We start from the raw sequence: 17,384 nt of genomic DNA on the forward strand, positions 1-17,384 counted from the left end.
TGATGCATTTTGTGCTGTGGGGAAAAGCAAAAACACTGCAGCAAGGCTGTCCCCAGTGGCTGAATATCTCAGTTGCTACTGCGGGACTGAGGGACCACTCAGAAGGAATGAGAACAAAGCAACTGAGCCTGTCCAATGGAACACTGGTCTGACCCAGAATGTGTACTACAACTGTAAAGTGCTGTGAAGATATCGCCCACAGCCACACCCTCATGGCCTCAGCACAAGTGGTAAGAGTTGTTTCTTCCTTGCCTGTTGATGTACTATACCAATGAGGTAACGTTTGTATGGACTGAGATTACACCTTGCGCAGAAGGGCATCCTGAAGTGCCTGAAATTTTAGAAGACTGCTCTCATCTCCAGAACATTGATGTGAAGGCAAAACTATAGTTGTGGTCTCAAACTCCTGTCGGTTTTCATGATATAGATTTGACCACTTCAGTGAGACTCCAAAATGGTACAGTTTCCACCACATTCAATTCTTACCATGCCTTCTCTGTCACAAGGTAGATAAGCAGGTTGGTAGGAAGGACCAGCTAGAAAGTAGATAGTCCAGCTCTTAAGGCCTAAAAGAACACTTCCTCATTAGGGGAAGGGGTGTCCATGGGCAAGTTCCCACTATGTTTCAACATTTCCATCACTTCCGCAGAGGTGGAGTCTTCAAGGGAACTATGGGGTGAAACATCCCCAAGTGACTCCTCTTACACTCACACATCTTATGCACTTCGGGGCAGGAATTTTCCAAACAGGTGTTCTTTGTACTTGAAGGGAGGGATCAAGACCTTCAAAGCTTGGTTGTCCAAAGGACTGAAAGTGTCAGACACACTGAGATTTGAGGGTGAAGCTGAAACAGTAGGGACATCCCCTTCTCATGTTGCATGACAAATACCTTAAATGCAAAGGTCGACAACAAGGGCATTGAAGAAGGCAACATCTGGGCAGTCTCCAAGTCTAAGGAGAGCAAGGCCAATGCATCCAGTGGTTTAATTTCTCATTCTGAATGGTCGGTCAGGTCTGAGGACTGAGATTGGAGCCAATGTATTGAACATCAAAGAACCCAAAGCCACAAATGTACCAGAATGAATTGGTACTAAGGAAGGCACTAGGACACTCAAGTTAAGGGTTTGGTTCCAAATATTTCAGAGTTGAGTGCATCAGACACAATGTCAAAGCTGTGGCACCTAGTGCAGTTGGCACTGATGGGAGGCACCCAGGAAAGGCTTCAACTCTTAAATCACCAACACAGAAATGGGTGGTGGGGAAGCGTCTATGGTAAGGGATAGGGTGGGAAAGCTGGCCCTGTTCATCCTATGGGTGGAAGGGGACTGGATGACTGCAAATGTCCACTTGAGCTTTCACAAAGGCCCTTATCGTTCTGTCCCAATCTAAGGAAACACTTCTGGAGGAGATAGTAGATATTAATGAGGATACAGAATAGGTTCTTGAGCTCACAAACCTTGATCAGAAGATCAGAAACTTGAAGGGGTTTGCTTTTTCTCAGACTTGTCCTGGATAATGATGGTTTTCGTGCTGAGGGTTGAAAAATTGGTGGTTCCAAATCGGTTGGAGGAAAAATTACAACTTACCATGAGGGTCTGGAAACCTTTGGTTGCAGAGAAGATTGAGGAGTTCCAGAAGGTCTCTTTGTCTTCTCCTCTTTCATTTGCACATCTTTTTCTTTGCTATGGTCTTTGTCAGAAATTTTAGGTTATGATTTCTCAACACCCTTAGAAGGTCGAAAGAGGAAGAGTCACCAGTCAGTTCTTCCAAGTTTGCAGGGAGAAGGCCTTTGATAATAATAATACTTTTATGTCTTCTATCACTTAGGGACTTTGATTTGAAGGACTGGAAGTTGTTGCACTGAGTGTCTGATCTCAAGCAAAACACACTATTGCTGGAGATCCTGTGGTGGGATTTTTTGCCCACACTTGGTGCATATTTTTAATCCACAAGCCTTCTCCATTCTGTGTGTATCTGCTGGAAAAATAGAGGCAACATTTAGTATTAGTAATAACGTAGTGGAAAAGCAATATCATTTTTTTTTTAATATAAGCTTTGGACTAAGTAATAAAATATTATATGAAGAGGTCTAAGGGAAGAAATGACAGACACAGACCAAATGATGGAAAACAGAGTTAAAGGACAAGAGACTAGAAATTTTCCTGTCAGGCAAAAGCTAAGAGGTTTAGGCAGACCTCACCTAATGGAGTCTGGAGAAGCTATAATAGGTGCAATATTATGTATCCAAATGCACAAAAACTACGAAAAATAGATATGTAGAAGGTAAAGGAGGTACAGTCAGCCAAATAAAGCAAGAGAAATATAAAAACACTTATCTTTTTATCAAACAAAAGGTGTACTAGAAGACTGCGTATCACACTAAGAGTGGCAAACAATATCTGAGAAGTGAGCGGGGCCATACAGCATTATGTGAGACAGGGGAATTTGACTGTTGGAGAAGTACTTGAGTGACAAGTTTGCCAGCCTGGATCTGCCAAGAGGGGGATAACCGAACCACTGACATGGATGAAGGGGAAAATATAGGATCGGTAAATAAAGCACATGGATGTTATGTGGCTTATTCAAAGCAAGCTATCCTGGCATTATTTTATTTACAATTTTCTTGGGGCTTATGCTCCTCGGGTAGCTTGCTTTAATACAGTCCTTCTGGTTCTACTGTACTTGTCTGCTATTAATTTAAAAAGGAACTGTGCTATTTACAAGACATTTTGTCTACATCATTTTATACTGTATATACAAAAAGACTAATTTACAAAAAACAAAAAAGGCAAGATTAAGTTTGTCTTAATTACAAAGTATTGTGTTAAAAAAATAATATATATTAAGAACTACCTTTAAAAATATAACAAAATGTAAAAAAGAAAAACAGCATGCAAAAGTAGTCCTAATTCTATAAAAATATGTTTCTGTGGTACATGATTATAAAAATTCAGGTCCCTTTTACATAGTAAGATTTTATTAAGTTAGCAGTAACATGAAGGAACAGAATGAGAACTGCCTAGCAACCAGAAGGGAGACTCATCCCTAGCTGACCCACAGCCAGCATCAAGATATCTTTCTTCTCCTTATGAAAACGGAGCTCCTTCCCAGCGAGTCGTGCTTCGTCTAGTTCCCGTTCTGCTGCTGCCAGTTCTCTTGTCAAAATGCCTGGTAACTGGTTCTCCCGGTTCACCCAGTCCATGGCCATTTGATTTCGCATGTCATCATCTAGGGCACGATGTGAGTAGTGTGCGAGTACCTCCTGTTTATACACCAAAAAGGAAATGAATGTTAGAATGATTTAAAAATAAGACTCTTCTACCAATCCTGCTACTAAAACCTTTGTGTAGTTCTAATGCACTCAAGAAAAAAATGATCTGGTAATAACCAGAAAAATGCTATGCTGAACTCTGACTAGGACAAATCATAATATCTTCAATATACCTTTGTGCAAAACAAGTGCTTTCTGAGGCAGACAAACCCCTGTGCAGAGGCTGCACCTCCCACACCTTCTGGTACTTATCAGTATTTTATTCCAGGCTGCCAATAATCTGAGAAAAAGGTGACATCAAGGACTGAACAGCCAAGTCTGAAGTAAAGCAAAGGAGATAAACCAATGTGTTGCATGCATGCAATCTAATCTGAGCATGTGTTTCAGATGAAGTAGCGTAAAATGAAAGAAAAAAATTCTTCTGGGATGCCACTCTACATAAAACCTGTATTTTTCCTTAGTAAAGATGCAGTAAAATGGGAAATAAAGGAGTTGTACAATATTTCCAGTAAAACATGCAACAAAGTTGTAAAAAAATATGCTAATCTGTGTAATATTCTTCTGGAAGTAAAACGGTTTTCAAATAGATGCACACATTACACAGCTGTATAAAGAGGAGGTGCTCGCACACTACACACAAAACCATCACTTATTGACAAATGCTGTGTTGACAAACAAACTAAAACTTCCTACAAATCTGGTCAATATCAAGTACAGCTAAACGTAGTTCCACAGTCAACATAATTTACAAAGTGATACTATCAACTAACAAGGTCACGCACATTTGGGGGAAAGAAAATAAACAGTGCTGTGTTTATAAAATCCATCACTAATTACTGTGAATAGCACAACAACAAATACATGTACATTTAAATTAAATGACAAACTGTATAATCCAATTTTAAACCACAGTCTGACTGAAAACAAAGAAAAAACATTTTTTTTGCAGGGGGCAAGCCACATCACCTTAGTGAAATACACAAACTAAATTGTCACACAAAAATGGAGAAAGGGCAAAGACCACCACCTACTTTGATAGTCCAACTTGCACCAGTACTGATGAACTGTGATCTCAAACTGGTCAAAATAGAAATTCATTACCAATTTAACACATCATAAACCATTTCAAACACATCAAACACCACTGACATTGAATTGTCACATGAATCAAAAGACATTTTCATAGGAAACATTCGAAAACCACACAATTCATTTGAAAATGTCATTTGTTTTAATGGGTGCTATGCAAAGACTTGATGTTAGATAGGGGGCAGGTATTTTTATCAAAGTGACTTTCAAAGGCCATCCATGACTGACCCATCATTGAGCAGAATCCCAAACAGTACCAACAGGGTGGAAGGAGCTGCACAACTGTCCAAGGCCAGAATTCAGATAGTATAGTCATAGGGTACTGCCTTTCCAAATGAGAACCAACTCTGCAAGCTGCATGTAAGAAAATAATGTTTGGTGAGACTGTGTACCAAGGCCAAGTAGTTACAGCATAGATGACTGCAACTGAGATATTCCTGAGGCTGTCAGCGGAAGGATGCTTGGGCAAAGATGTAGCTGAGAATCCTCTTACGTTTGTCTGCTTAGCAACTCATGCCATTCCTACTCCAAAAGAAAAGAGAGAAATAATTAGTCCATCATCCCAAACTTGGGCACCATTCTCGGGTAACACCTGAGTTGCCAGTGCATGTCCAGGGTTTGAAGGGCCCTCTCTCTCCCCCAGTTTTCTGCACTAAAAATAAAACCAAGAGGTTGATGGAGTGGTTGAGGAAGAAGGTACAGTTGTGAAAGCAAACTTATAAAACAGTACATGTTCTGATACATAATTGTTGAAGCAGACCAAGCTAAATGGGTCTCTTCCCTTCTGGCCGACCAGCTCACAAAGTTAAGGGTACTCTTCACATGCTCCAACTCTCAGGAACTTCAGCAGATCTCTATAAAAAAGCAGATGGAATGCAAAAACTTCACAGAGCATTTTTCCCCAAGAAGGAGGCAAAAGCACAGATAGAGTAATGCTAGGAAACAAGTCCAAAAGTAAATGCACAGAAGGGTGAAACACACACCCCAGCAAGTGTGAAGAACATGCAAAGAAGGGGGCTGGAGTGAGGGGAGTCTACTGCAACAGTGATCTCGTAGAATATCTACAGTTATGGTAAGCTTACTTACACAAATGTACCATGTTCAATGCACAGATCACTGCTGCAGTAACTTGGGCTAAATGGGTAGATTATCATGGCTTAGAAAACTAACAAAGGGAGGAGGTCAATAAAGTACAACTCCAAGTGTCCCTGGAGAATGATTTGCTTTTGCCGTCTGTGTTTCTGGCAGCCATCTTGTGTTTGCCTTCTGTGTTTCTGGCAGCCATCGGGTGTTGGTAGGGGCCTATCTTCTCTGCTAATGAGAGTAGAAGGACTGACTGGATCTTGCCTGGACACAAGCTGATGTGTAAAGAAAGCAGGGGCTAGCAGGATTGGCTAGATTTCTGTTTTACTAGAAATTTCTATTTTTGTGGTATTTAAACCCTGCATTTGAGCTGGTTTAGGCTTGTTTGCACGTCACACACTGCAGCTGAACTGTTTTAACCCATTGCGATGTATTCCAGCTAAAGTTTTCCCTTAGTAGCACTTGTGTGATCACCTAGTAGTACTCCTCTTAGACCTTCCACCCTTTACCCCCCTTAGGGTTCCCTCAGATTCTGACAAATATGGATGGACAATTTCCTACTGTTTCTCCTGCCAGTCTGGTTGATATGAGCATCCTGAGACAGTGTAGCAACTGCATCATGTACAAGGACAACCCTCTACTACTACCACCCAGGAACACCATTTGTGAGAGATGCCATTACATTAAGAACCTACAGTCTATGCTCTCTCACTCACAAGCCAGTATATCAGGCGATGAAGGTTGTCAACACAAACACCACACCTCAAACACCACCCACACCTACACAACACACATTCACATATGCAGAGGTTCTCAACAAAAACATACCCAAACAAGAGAGACCTCCGAGATAGAAACACACAAACTCCACTGTCCACCACACTACACACAGTCCACACACCTGTCTCACAGCCACTAATGCCTAAACATAAACCCAACATATTAGTCATAGGAGACTCCATTGTGATACACACAGATGTGCCCTTTACCAGGCTGGATAAAGAGAAAGTCACTGTTATTTGTCACATCACCCATGCACTCAAATCTGTCAACAACAGGTATTGTTATGACTCTGTCATAGTCCATGTTGGCGTGAATGACTTGAGATGTACCTCCCTGGACTATATGGAGAGAGACATGCTCCTCTGCATATGCATCCCAGGCAGGTATGTTCCTAGCCTTAAGCAGCATTCTATCGTCACTCAGAATGATGCCTCAGTACAAACAGAAAATTATTGGCTTTAACAATTGGCTTAGTTACTGATGTCATTTCAAGGGGATCCAGTAGCTGACAGCTTGGGAAATCATGATTGACAGACCACAATGCTTTGCCAGTGATGGCCTGTATCTGTCTCCCTTGGGCTTCAGGCTTCTGGCAGAGGCTCTTGCCTCCCCCATAGTGCCTTTTTTAGGCAATGCCATGATGTCAAAACTTGTTTTGTCTTTCGGCTTTTCCCAGTTAGGGGTCGCCACAGCGGAACTCCGGGCCGCTAATGATTGGCAGTAGATTTTTAAGTGCCGAGTTGCCGGCCCTGACGCACAACCTTCAATGAAGGTATGCCCATTCACCATGTCTCTACAGAGAAGACGTTATAGCTGAGAATCGAACGGGACAACGTCTTACAGTGAGGTGACAATGCTACCGCAGCACCACCACCGCAGTTTGCCATGATATCAAAACTACCAACATGAAAATTTCATCAATTCGCAAATTAAAGGTCATGCTGCTAAATGCTACGAGTCTAAACATGAAACTGCATTCATTGCAAGCATTCTTAGCCCTGGAAGATGCTGACATTTGTGCAGTCACAGATACCTGCTTCAAAGCAGTGGAGAGCACCCAGGAATACCAAGTTACTCATCCTATCGTACACTCAGACTCCAAACAGTGGGCAGCAAAGCAAAAGGAGGTGGAGTTGCAATATGTATAATAAAACATACACATCTCCAGGCTGGTCAAACAGTATGACACACAGGAGACATTTCAGGTGCAGTTAACCATTGACAAGACCCCTATTCAAATCATAGCTAGCTACAGGTCCCAAACTTTGACTCAAGATGCCCACTCCACCTAACTGGACCTCTTCAATCTATCAAGATTCAGCCCTTTACCCTGATCCTGGGCGACTAACTATGCAACCATAGATTGGAAGAACTACTCATGCCAAAACACAAATGACCAGGGATTCCTTGATTTCATCAATGCAAATGCCTACGAGCTGGTTGACACCCCCCACAAGAGGCAATAATATCTTGGACTTGGTATTAATCAATATGAGTAACCACTGCAGCATCCCTACAGTGTCATCCTCCCCAGTAAGATCTGACCACAAAGCAGTCAGTTTTGAAATTACCATCTCCCCCCCCCCCCAGCTAAGCCCAAACAAAAAACTTCTCCAAAGCCGACTACAACCTCCTGAGGGAAGGTATAATTAAATTCACATCCCCCTCCCCCTTCATAGGAACTGGCACATATGTCCAAGCCTACACCAAAGTACTATACAAGCATTTATATAGCTGCATGGAATCAGGAATACCCAACAGGACAAAATCATCCTCTTCAAGGAAGAGTAAACCTGTCTGGTGGACATCTGCAATAAATAAACTCCATAATAAAAGGAAAAAAAATTGCTGTTCACGACTAAGAAAGAGCAGGTGCTTAATTGGAAGCAATTTCTCCTTAGCCTGAACAAGTAAATAAAAGTACTAGTGAAATCCTCCAAAACAAACTTAGAGTCCAAACTAGCAACATCTGCTAAAGATAGTCATAAGGCCTTCTTCACATATGTCCGCAGTCTCACAGGAATAACTTAGATTTGCTTAGAACTTGTGGTCAAGGACACCACATACAGAAACGCCATAGATCTACCCAACCTGCTGGCAGACAGGTTCAGTGAAAACCACCATCAGTAAATCAGAACATCCCAGCACCCCCCCCCCTTGTCTCTAGGGAGCAGGCCATCACTGCTCTCTCAAAAGGCAAAAAATACAGCCTCCATGAGATCCAATAACATCCCAGGCTGCATCCTACACGTACCCAGGCAGGAACTTGCAGGACCATTAGGCACCCTCTTCAACCAAAGCCTGAGTACCAGCTATATCCCAGCCGAGTGGAGGACAGCCACTGTCATCCCTTTGCACAAAGGCGGAGCGTCCACTGATCCAGGAAATTATAGACCAATCAGCCTAACTTACCTGATCTGCAAGACCATGGACTGGACTATCATGGACCTCATTAACAAGGTCATTAGCAACTTCCAAACACTCAATTCTACACAGCTGGTTCAAAGCCAGGGTTAATTTTTCTAAAAGAAAGTTGAGATCTGCAGGAGCAGCAATCTGTTTTCTACATGATCTGGTATGCAAAACCCCTTTCAAAAACATTTTAATATGGGAATGTATTGAAAGGGGAGGATCCATGGCAGACATTATGATATGGCTGACAAGAGTACCTTGATAAAAGAGTAAGAAATGCCAGAGGATAATAACTCACACAAGTATTGAAGAACCAGAGAAATCATCATCATCATCATCTTCTTTCGGCTGTTCCCATTAGGGGTCGCCACAGCGGATCATCTGTTTCCATTTCTTCCTGTCCTCTGCATCTTGCTCTGTCACACCAATCACCTGCATGTCCTCTCTCACCACATCCATAAACCTTATCTTAGGCCTTCCTCTTTTCCTGTTACCTGGTAGCTTCATCCTTAGCATCTTTTTCCCAATATACTCAGCATCCCTCCTCAGCACATGTCCAAACCAACATAATCTTGCCTTCTCTGGCTTTGTCTCCAAATCTTCCAACCTGGGCTGACCCTCTAATATACTTATTCCTGATCCTATCCACCCTCATCACACCCAGTGCAAATCTTAACATCTTTAACTCTGCCACATCCAGCTCTAAATCCTGCCTTTTTGTCAGTGTCACTGTCTCTAACCCATATAACATAGCTGGTCTCACTACCCTCTTGTAGACCTTTCCTTTCACTCTTACTGGTACTCGTCTGTCACAAATCACTCCTGACACTCTTCTCCACCCACTCCATCCTGCCTGTACTCTCTTCTTCACCTCTCTTCCACACTCACCATTGCTCTGAACTACTGATCCTAAGTATTTAAACAAATCCACCTTCGCCACCTCTACTCCTAGGTTCATAGGTTCATACTAGGCTATCTGCCCAAGGGCATTTATAAGCCTAGCCCATAGTTATTTGGCTTTCGCCACCCCTTTAGTTTGAATAAAACTATGCCTATTATTTTGCTGTGCCTCTGTCAAGCAGTGACACTGAACCTCACCATTCCTCTATCCTCCCTCTCATTCACACACACATATATTCTGGGTTCTGGGAACTGTCTTGGCACCCAACTAGAAAATCTTTTTCCACTTGCTAATATATGATTTCCTAGTAGTAGGTTTCTTTGCCTCTTTTATTACCTGCCACACATGCTCAGACAATATGTGCCTAAAAGGTACTAACATTCTACCATCCATTACTAAACTGTATTTTAGATTCTGAAGAGAGAGAAGTTGAAAGTCTCAACTTTGACAAAGAATTGTTTAATAATGAATTTAAGCATTTAGAAGATAATTTATTCAAGCTAAAATGATATCAGTGTCAGCGTTTGCATTTTGAAGCTTGTCTCCATCACAAAGTGATTCCTAGTATACTCAGAATGGACACTTATGGAGACACTTATGTTGATCTGTTGAAAGAATGGCAATAGCTGAACCTGGATCTCAGTTTCAGCTATATTAAGTTATTAATTAGATATTTTCTACCTATGGAGCGTTCACTCGTATGTGAATTCAATAAAAGGCAACAGAAGCTAGCAGCTATCACTCCTAAAGAGATATACCTTAAGGTTATGGAAAAATTGACTGACAAAGTTCTGTCTTTCCAGAATCGTTTACTAACCATAAAGAAGAAGAAACTGGATAGAGATGTCCATGACTTCAGAAACAGACATGTTTTTTCATGGCCACGAACCCAGAATATGTTTTTGTCTTCAGAAATAACTTCAATTTGAATCTCGAGCCACTGCTCCCTCTGGTGAGCAGCGATTGGTTGACCTACCTGTCAGTATACCAGCTCTGGATTCTATTGGTCCTACTGGCGTTTCCACAACGTCGGAAGTGAGTATAGCTGTAGTAGTGAGCCAAGCTACAGCAGAAACATCATCGGAACAAGACTTGCCAGTTGCAAGAAGAAAAATACCACTACAGAAGGGTCAAAAAACAGATTTTCCTTCTCTACCTTTACCCATCAGGAAGATGGACTCCCCAGTTCAGCAATGCTCAGCAGTTACAACAATCTGGGTCAAAAATGCATCAGCATCAGACAATAAAGAAGATGTGACAGGTATGACCAAACAACTAGCCCGCAATTTATCTTCGAGTATTAACAAAAAGTGAACTTTTACTTTTGCAGAAAGGGCTGACTTTTATTCCTGCAACTGAGATGCTTTTGACTGATATAACTCTTGACATTAAATTATTCACTAGGAATGTTATGTTGAAGTCGTTGTTTTGTAATCAGACTACTCAATGTATGTATACGAAGCCGAGCAGTTTTGTTTCTGATTTGACCCAGCTGTTGATATTTTCTGTTGATGTGTAAGAAGGATGTTAGACAGTTCTTTCTTAATGGACCTCCACATGGTAAATTTCACAATTTAGATAGGTCTGAATAGCAAGCTTTATGTGATCTGCAAACAGATGATACAGTAGTTTTCCGGCCTGCAGACAAGGGCGGTTCGTTAGTTATTTTAGATAAAGAGTTTTATATTGAATTAATGTTAGAAATCCTCGGTGACAACAATGTGTATGACGTTACTGAAGTACAGAAAGTTTATGATATTAATAATGTTCATAGAGCATTGCAGAGTTATTTAGCAGCATGTATGACTGCATTGGATTTATTTAACTATTTTAAAGTTACCATGCCTTTGGTACCCATGTTGAATGGTTTACCCAAGCTGCATAAGCATATGCGTAGACCCCCTATGTGGCCTGTTGTGTCAGGTAGGGGGTGGGTAATGGAGTCTCTCTCAATTTATGTTGAGAAAGAATTGAGGGCGTTAGTAAATTCTTCTAAGACTATTCTAAGGGATACCCAGCAATTTTTAAAATATCTCTTTTTATGTGTAGAACAATGTAATGACTTAGAGAGTTTGTGTTTTTTAACCCTGGATGTGCAGTCACTTTTTACATCCATACCCAGTGATGAAGGTCTTAGGTTTTTGTACAAATGACTCAAGGAATGCAGTGATTTTAGCGATGTGAAGATGGCTCTGATATGATCTTAAGTCAGTCTGATATTAGAGCATAATGTGTTCCTATTTAATGGAGCATATTATTGGCAGAAACAGGGTGTTGCCATGGGCACACCCTGTGCCAATAGTTATACGAACTTGATTATGTCACACTGGGAACAGACATATGTGTTGAAGGATAATAGGTGTTCTGAATATATTATATATTTTTAAGAGATTTCTGGATGATGTTTTTCTGTTGTGGGTGGGACTTGAGGACATAATCCCAGAGTTTATTGACTACTTACAAAGTACAACATCTTTTTTGAAGTTCACATATAAATGTTCAAGATCTGCTATGGACTTTTTAGATGTGTTTACATCGGAGAACAACAGGATAGCCACTAGACTTTACAGGAAACCCTGTCGTGTAAATACAACATTGTGGAGAGACAGTATTCATCCTTCCAGGGTGTTTAGAAATGTGTTGAAAGGTCAGGGCATGAGAGTCTCAAGATTGAATAGCAAGGATAATGTGTATGAATCTAGTCTGAGCATTCTAACACAGGAGTTTAAAGACAGAGGATATAGGGAAGGTGAAGTGGAGAGTATGGCCAGGGAGGTGAGAACTTTAAGAAAGACCTCAGCTCAACCTTATTACTCAGATAGAGGTAATATTTTTAGCCATAGCTTGACTGTCAACAATGGAGATAGTAATAGGGTCAATTTTTTGATGCATTACACAAGCAATGTTGATATTTTTTGCAACATAGTGAAAAAGAACTGGCCAGTTTTATTATCAGGTACTAAGATAGGAAGTATTGTAGGTCAACATCCAAGTTTTGTCTTTAAGAATAAACAATCTCTGAAGAGACTGTTTTCCTATGGCAAGAAACAGAAGGTAGGAGGGCACATACAGAGGGAGACAACGCCACATGGTGGATGTAATTTTTGTCAGTGTATAGACAGCAGCAATACATTCATGCATCCTGTGACTAATCAGGTGTTTGACCTTAGGGTCAGTGCCAATTGCTCTACTGCCAATGTTGTTTATTTAGCTTGCTTCCAAGCATGTACATGTTTTTATATAGGTAAGACCAACAGATTGTTAAAGGACAGAGTTAGAGAACATCTACTAGCCATTAGGAATAAAGATTTAAGGAATCCGCTAGCAAGACGTACAGGAAGAGGGAGCTATACATAAATTTAAGTTTAGAGTGCTTGAGAGCAGTGCCCCCAGGCAACGTTTGGGAGACATCAAAAACATTACAGAACAGTGTGAGACTAAATGGATAATCAGGTTCCAAGCAGATGCACATCCAGGGTTAAATGGCTATGTACCTTTAAAGCCTGTTCTCAGGGCTCGTGATTTATTTAAATAATTGATCATGTGACAGATTATTTGAAGTACTGGGTATTAAGACAGCTGTTTTTAATCATTTTTGTTGGTCTGAAGAAATGCACAGTTGGGTATGAAAGTGCTCACCCTTTTATTTTATTTTTAATTAAAGCTGCTTTTTCATTACTTGCTGCTGTCATGGTTGGTTCTGTGGATTATACTTTTTTGGAAGTTAGCTAAAGTTGTTTCAAGATGGGGTATATAAAACACCCCTGTCTAGTGTAGGTAGGTCCAATCTGTGAGGAAACTTGTGGAAATTGTCCTTGGCTATTTCCAAAAGAACAGAGAATTAGAAGTTATGTCCTTACCATAACGTTCCATGTGGAGTGTTCATCTCGCCTTTGTTCTTACACCTGGGTTCGGAGCCGATCCTCGGCTCCGTGTCGGCCGCTTGGCAAGTTCTGCATCGAGAAGAAGCTCGAGACCAACCTAACTCCCACAATCCCCCTCTGCCTTTACCTCAGATCTAGTTTGCAAGCAAACCAGAAGTCAACAGAGAGAGTAACACATTCATGCCAAAAACAACATAACTGAGAGAAACACCTATACATATATATATATATGTATACATATATACACAACAACTGCGTAATGCAGAAGCAGGAGAAACCAAACCAGACACCAAACTGGACGTTCTTCCTGAGGGTGGGAGGGTGGGAATGTAAGAACAAAGGCGAGATGAACACTCCACATGGAACGTTATGGTAAGGACATAACTTCTAAATGTGAGAGTGTTCAATCTCGCTGTTTGTTCTTACACCTGGGTAGCGTCCCTAGCTCCATGTTCCTGAGGAACTCACGGGAGAACGTTCTTGAGCACAGTGGAACCAAAGGTTGCCCTGTCCCTAGAAACCCTGTCTACCTTGTAATGAGAAATGAATGTATGTGGTTTAGACCAAGTGGCAGCTGCACAAACAGTGTCTAATGGTAAGCGAGCTGCATGAGCCAGGGATGTAGATACTGATCTTGTAGAGTGCCCCTTGGGTTTGACAGGTAAAGTTTGTTCAAGCAGCATAAACAAATATAATGCAATCAGTTAGCCATTTGGAAAGGGTTCGTTTAGTAACTGCTATACCTTTCCTGCTGTCTGCAAAGGCTACAAAAAGTTGATCTGTTTTCCTGTGATCCTTTGTTCTATCCAGGTAAAATCTAAGTTGTCTATGAACATTCAACTTGTGTAACATATACTCCAACTTATTGGAGTGGTTTTTGAAAAAGGTAGGGAGCTCAGTGGATTGATTGATGTTATTAACGGAGCAAACTTTGGGGAGAAAGGATGGATTAGTGCGAAGAGATACTCTGTCAGAGTGAAAGATCAAATAAGGGTGTTTAATAGAAAGAGCCTGAAGCTCTGACACCCGTCTAGCCGATGTAATGGCCACCAAAAAGAGGGTCTTCCACGACAAATACTTCAATGGACAAGAAGAGGCTGGTTGAAACGGAGGTAGCGTCAATTTAGATAATAAAAGGTTCAGATTCCAAGGTGATGTAGGAGTTCTAACTGGTGGTCTAATATGGAAAGATCCTTTCAGAAAGGCCTTACAAAGTCTGTGAGCCATAATAGGAGCCCCACATTCTTCCACATGAAAGTTGTAAATGGCAGCCAATTGCACTCTCAAAGTGGCAGGAGAAGCTCCTTGGTGGAACAATTCGGTTAAAAACTCCAAGATCTTATTTAAGGGAGCTATAACAGGGTCCAATTGGTGTGTATTTGCCCAGTAAACAAAACGCTTCCATTTACTAGTGTAAGTCTTTGTAGTGGAAGCTTTATGAGAAGCTTCTAGTATATTCTGAACTGCAGGTGAAAGAAGATCAGACCTGGCTAAGTAGGGAAGCGGAGCAGCCAAGCTGCTAGTTGGAGTGACAGTAGCGAGGGGTGGGAAGCCCCTGACGAGTGGGTCAGTAGATCCGGCTCCGGGTCCAGGATCCAGGGTTCCCGAATGCGGTGTGCCAGAAGAAAGGGAAACCAGACTTGACGAGGCCAGAATGGGGCAATGAGGATAATCGTCCTTTGCAGGTTGTTGGCTTTCTGCAGAAACTTTGCAATCATGGGAAAGGGAGGAAAAGCGTACAGGAGACCCGGGGGCCAATCGTGAACCAGAGCGTCCCTGGGGACTTCCCTGGAGGGGTAATAGGGCAAAATAGCTTCTGCATTTGGCGTTCATTGGAGACGCAAAAAGATCGCAGGAAGGCTGGCCCCATTTGCGAAAAATCTCCTTCGCAACTGACTGTTTGAGGGACCACTCGTGAGACAACAGGATTGCTCTGCTCAACCTGTCGGCTATGACGTTGGATGACCCCGGGATGTGCGTTGCAATCAGAAAGCGACCCGTGGACTCCGCCCATTGCCAGATTCTCATGGCCTCTCTGCATAGCTGATAAGACTTGGTTCCCCCTTGTTTCTTTATGTACCAGACTACGGACATGTTGTCCGTCTGAACTGCAATAGTCCCTAGAGGAAGAAGGGGAGCAAAGTGTTGCAACGCTAGAAACACTGCCCTCAACTCTAGAACATTGATGTGCAGATTGTACTCTAATTTGGTCCATTCGCCTTGGACTGTCTGTCCCTGAAAGATGCCCCCCCACCCTATCAGGGAAGCGTCCGTGGTCACCGTAGCTGTCGGCGTGGGTAGCACAAATGGTCTTCCGCTGGAAAGGTTGCAAGTCCGGAGCCACCAGGCTAGGTGTGATTTGCATGTGTTTGTGATCAGAATTTCGTGTGTCAGAGGTAACTGTTGGAACGACCATTGTGCAAACAGTTGTAGAACTCTCATGTGCAGTCTTCTCAATGGTATCGCAATGAGAGAAGCTGCCATGAGACCCAGAACCTTCAGAACCAGTTTTGCTGGGGATTTTCTGGATGACAGAAGAAGAGATATGTGGCTTTGTAGTGAGGCTATCCTTTCTGGTGGAAGTCTTAGAACTAAACGATGCGTATCCAATTCTGCTCCTATGAATGAGATATGCTGTAATGGCTGTAGTAAAGATTTTTCGAAATTTACGGAAATTCCGAGATGAACACAAAGCTGCAGTGTGTAATCCCTGGCTTGAATCAGTTGACGCTGGGTGGTGGCAGAAAGGAGCCAGTCGTCCAGATACGGAAACACCTGGAATCCCAGGCGTCTCAAGTGAGACGCTACCACTGCCATGCATTTGGTGAAAACCCTGGGGGCTGAGGTCAGACCAAAGGGCAGGGCTCGAAACTGAAAGTGGCTGGCTCCCAGCCGGAAGCGAAAGTGATCCCTGGACGCCCTGGCCATTTTGATGTGGTAGTATGCGTCCTTCAGATCTATTGAGCACATCCAGTCGTCCTTCTGCAAAAATGGAAGGATCGATTGAAGCGTGACCATCCGGAACTTTTCTTTCTTGACGAAGGTATTAAGATTGCTTAGGTCCAGAATCGGCCTCCAGTCCCCAGTCTTTTTTGGAACTAAAAAGAACCTTGAGTAAGTTCCGAATCCTCTTTGGTCTGCTGGGACTGGTTGGATTACTCTTTTTTCTAGCAGCTTTGAAATTTCTATAGCTGTAGGGTCTCGCAGATGGGCGCACATCTGGGAGTCTTTTCTTCGGAATTGGGGCAATAGGAAGGGTATTCTGTAGCCTCTGGTAACAACGCTTTTACCCAATTGTCTGATGTAAGATTTTGCCAGACCTGAGGGTATAAAAGCGTTTACCCCGACTGCCTCCAGAGCAGGACAGTCGGGCCTCCTCTCAGGAGTGCTGAAAAGGTTTCCCAGGGGTTGTATCCCTGTCACCTTGGTTTTGCGGACCCCCTCTGCCGCCAGGGCGGCGTCTTCCACCTCTGCCCCCTCCTCTGCCTCTAGAGGGGGCATCACCCTGTGTGCCTGGGAAAGAGCCTTGGGGTTTTCGAAACCACATTTTTCCACCACGTTGCCCTTTGGGGTACGGTCTGGATGGGGTGGAAAAACGGACTCCGACAGCAGACAGAGTCTTTCGTCTTGCTCACACCGGGTAAGGGTCTCCTTTACTTTGGGGCCAAAGAGAGTGGCACCATCAAATGGGGCGTTAGTAAAGGAAGACTTGAAGGATTCCGCAAATGAACATAAGCGCATCCAGGATTGTCTCCGAAGAGCAATCGCTGAAGCTGCTGCCCTACTCGATCCTTCGGCTGCGTATGAGATCAGCCTCATGGACGAGTTTGCAATAGATGTAAGGGTATTGAGATGTGCTGTAACCTTTTCTGAAACAGCAGCATCTGTAGTACCCTGGAGGGTATCTCCCAACTCTTTGATTAGATCCCTCTGTAGCCGTGTGAAGTGGGTCAAATAGTTC

General features: G+C 42.6%; 1 protein-coding gene across 1 annotated transcript in view; it reads right to left on the minus strand.

Annotated features, from left to right (window-relative positions):
- Nucleotides 1-2,955: 2,955 nt before the first annotated feature.
- LIX1L (limb and CNS expressed 1 like) overlaps nucleotides 2,956-17,384 on the minus strand; it is a 649,822-nt gene continuing 635,393 nt past the window's right edge. The window contains exon 6 of the mRNA XM_044079998.1: nucleotides 2,956-3,262. Within this exon, the coding sequence (XP_043935933.1) occupies nucleotides 3,020-3,262 (243 nt within the window). The 3' untranslated portion in view covers nucleotides 2,956-3,019. The remainder of the gene's footprint in view (nucleotides 3,263-17,384) is intronic.

Source organism: Protopterus annectens, chromosome 8.part0 (assembly GCF_019279795.1).
Source record: "Protopterus annectens isolate FY-2018-M chromosome 8.part0, PAN1.0, whole genome shotgun sequence".
Taxonomy (NCBI): Eukaryota; Metazoa; Chordata; order Ceratodontiformes; family Protopteridae; genus Protopterus; species Protopterus annectens.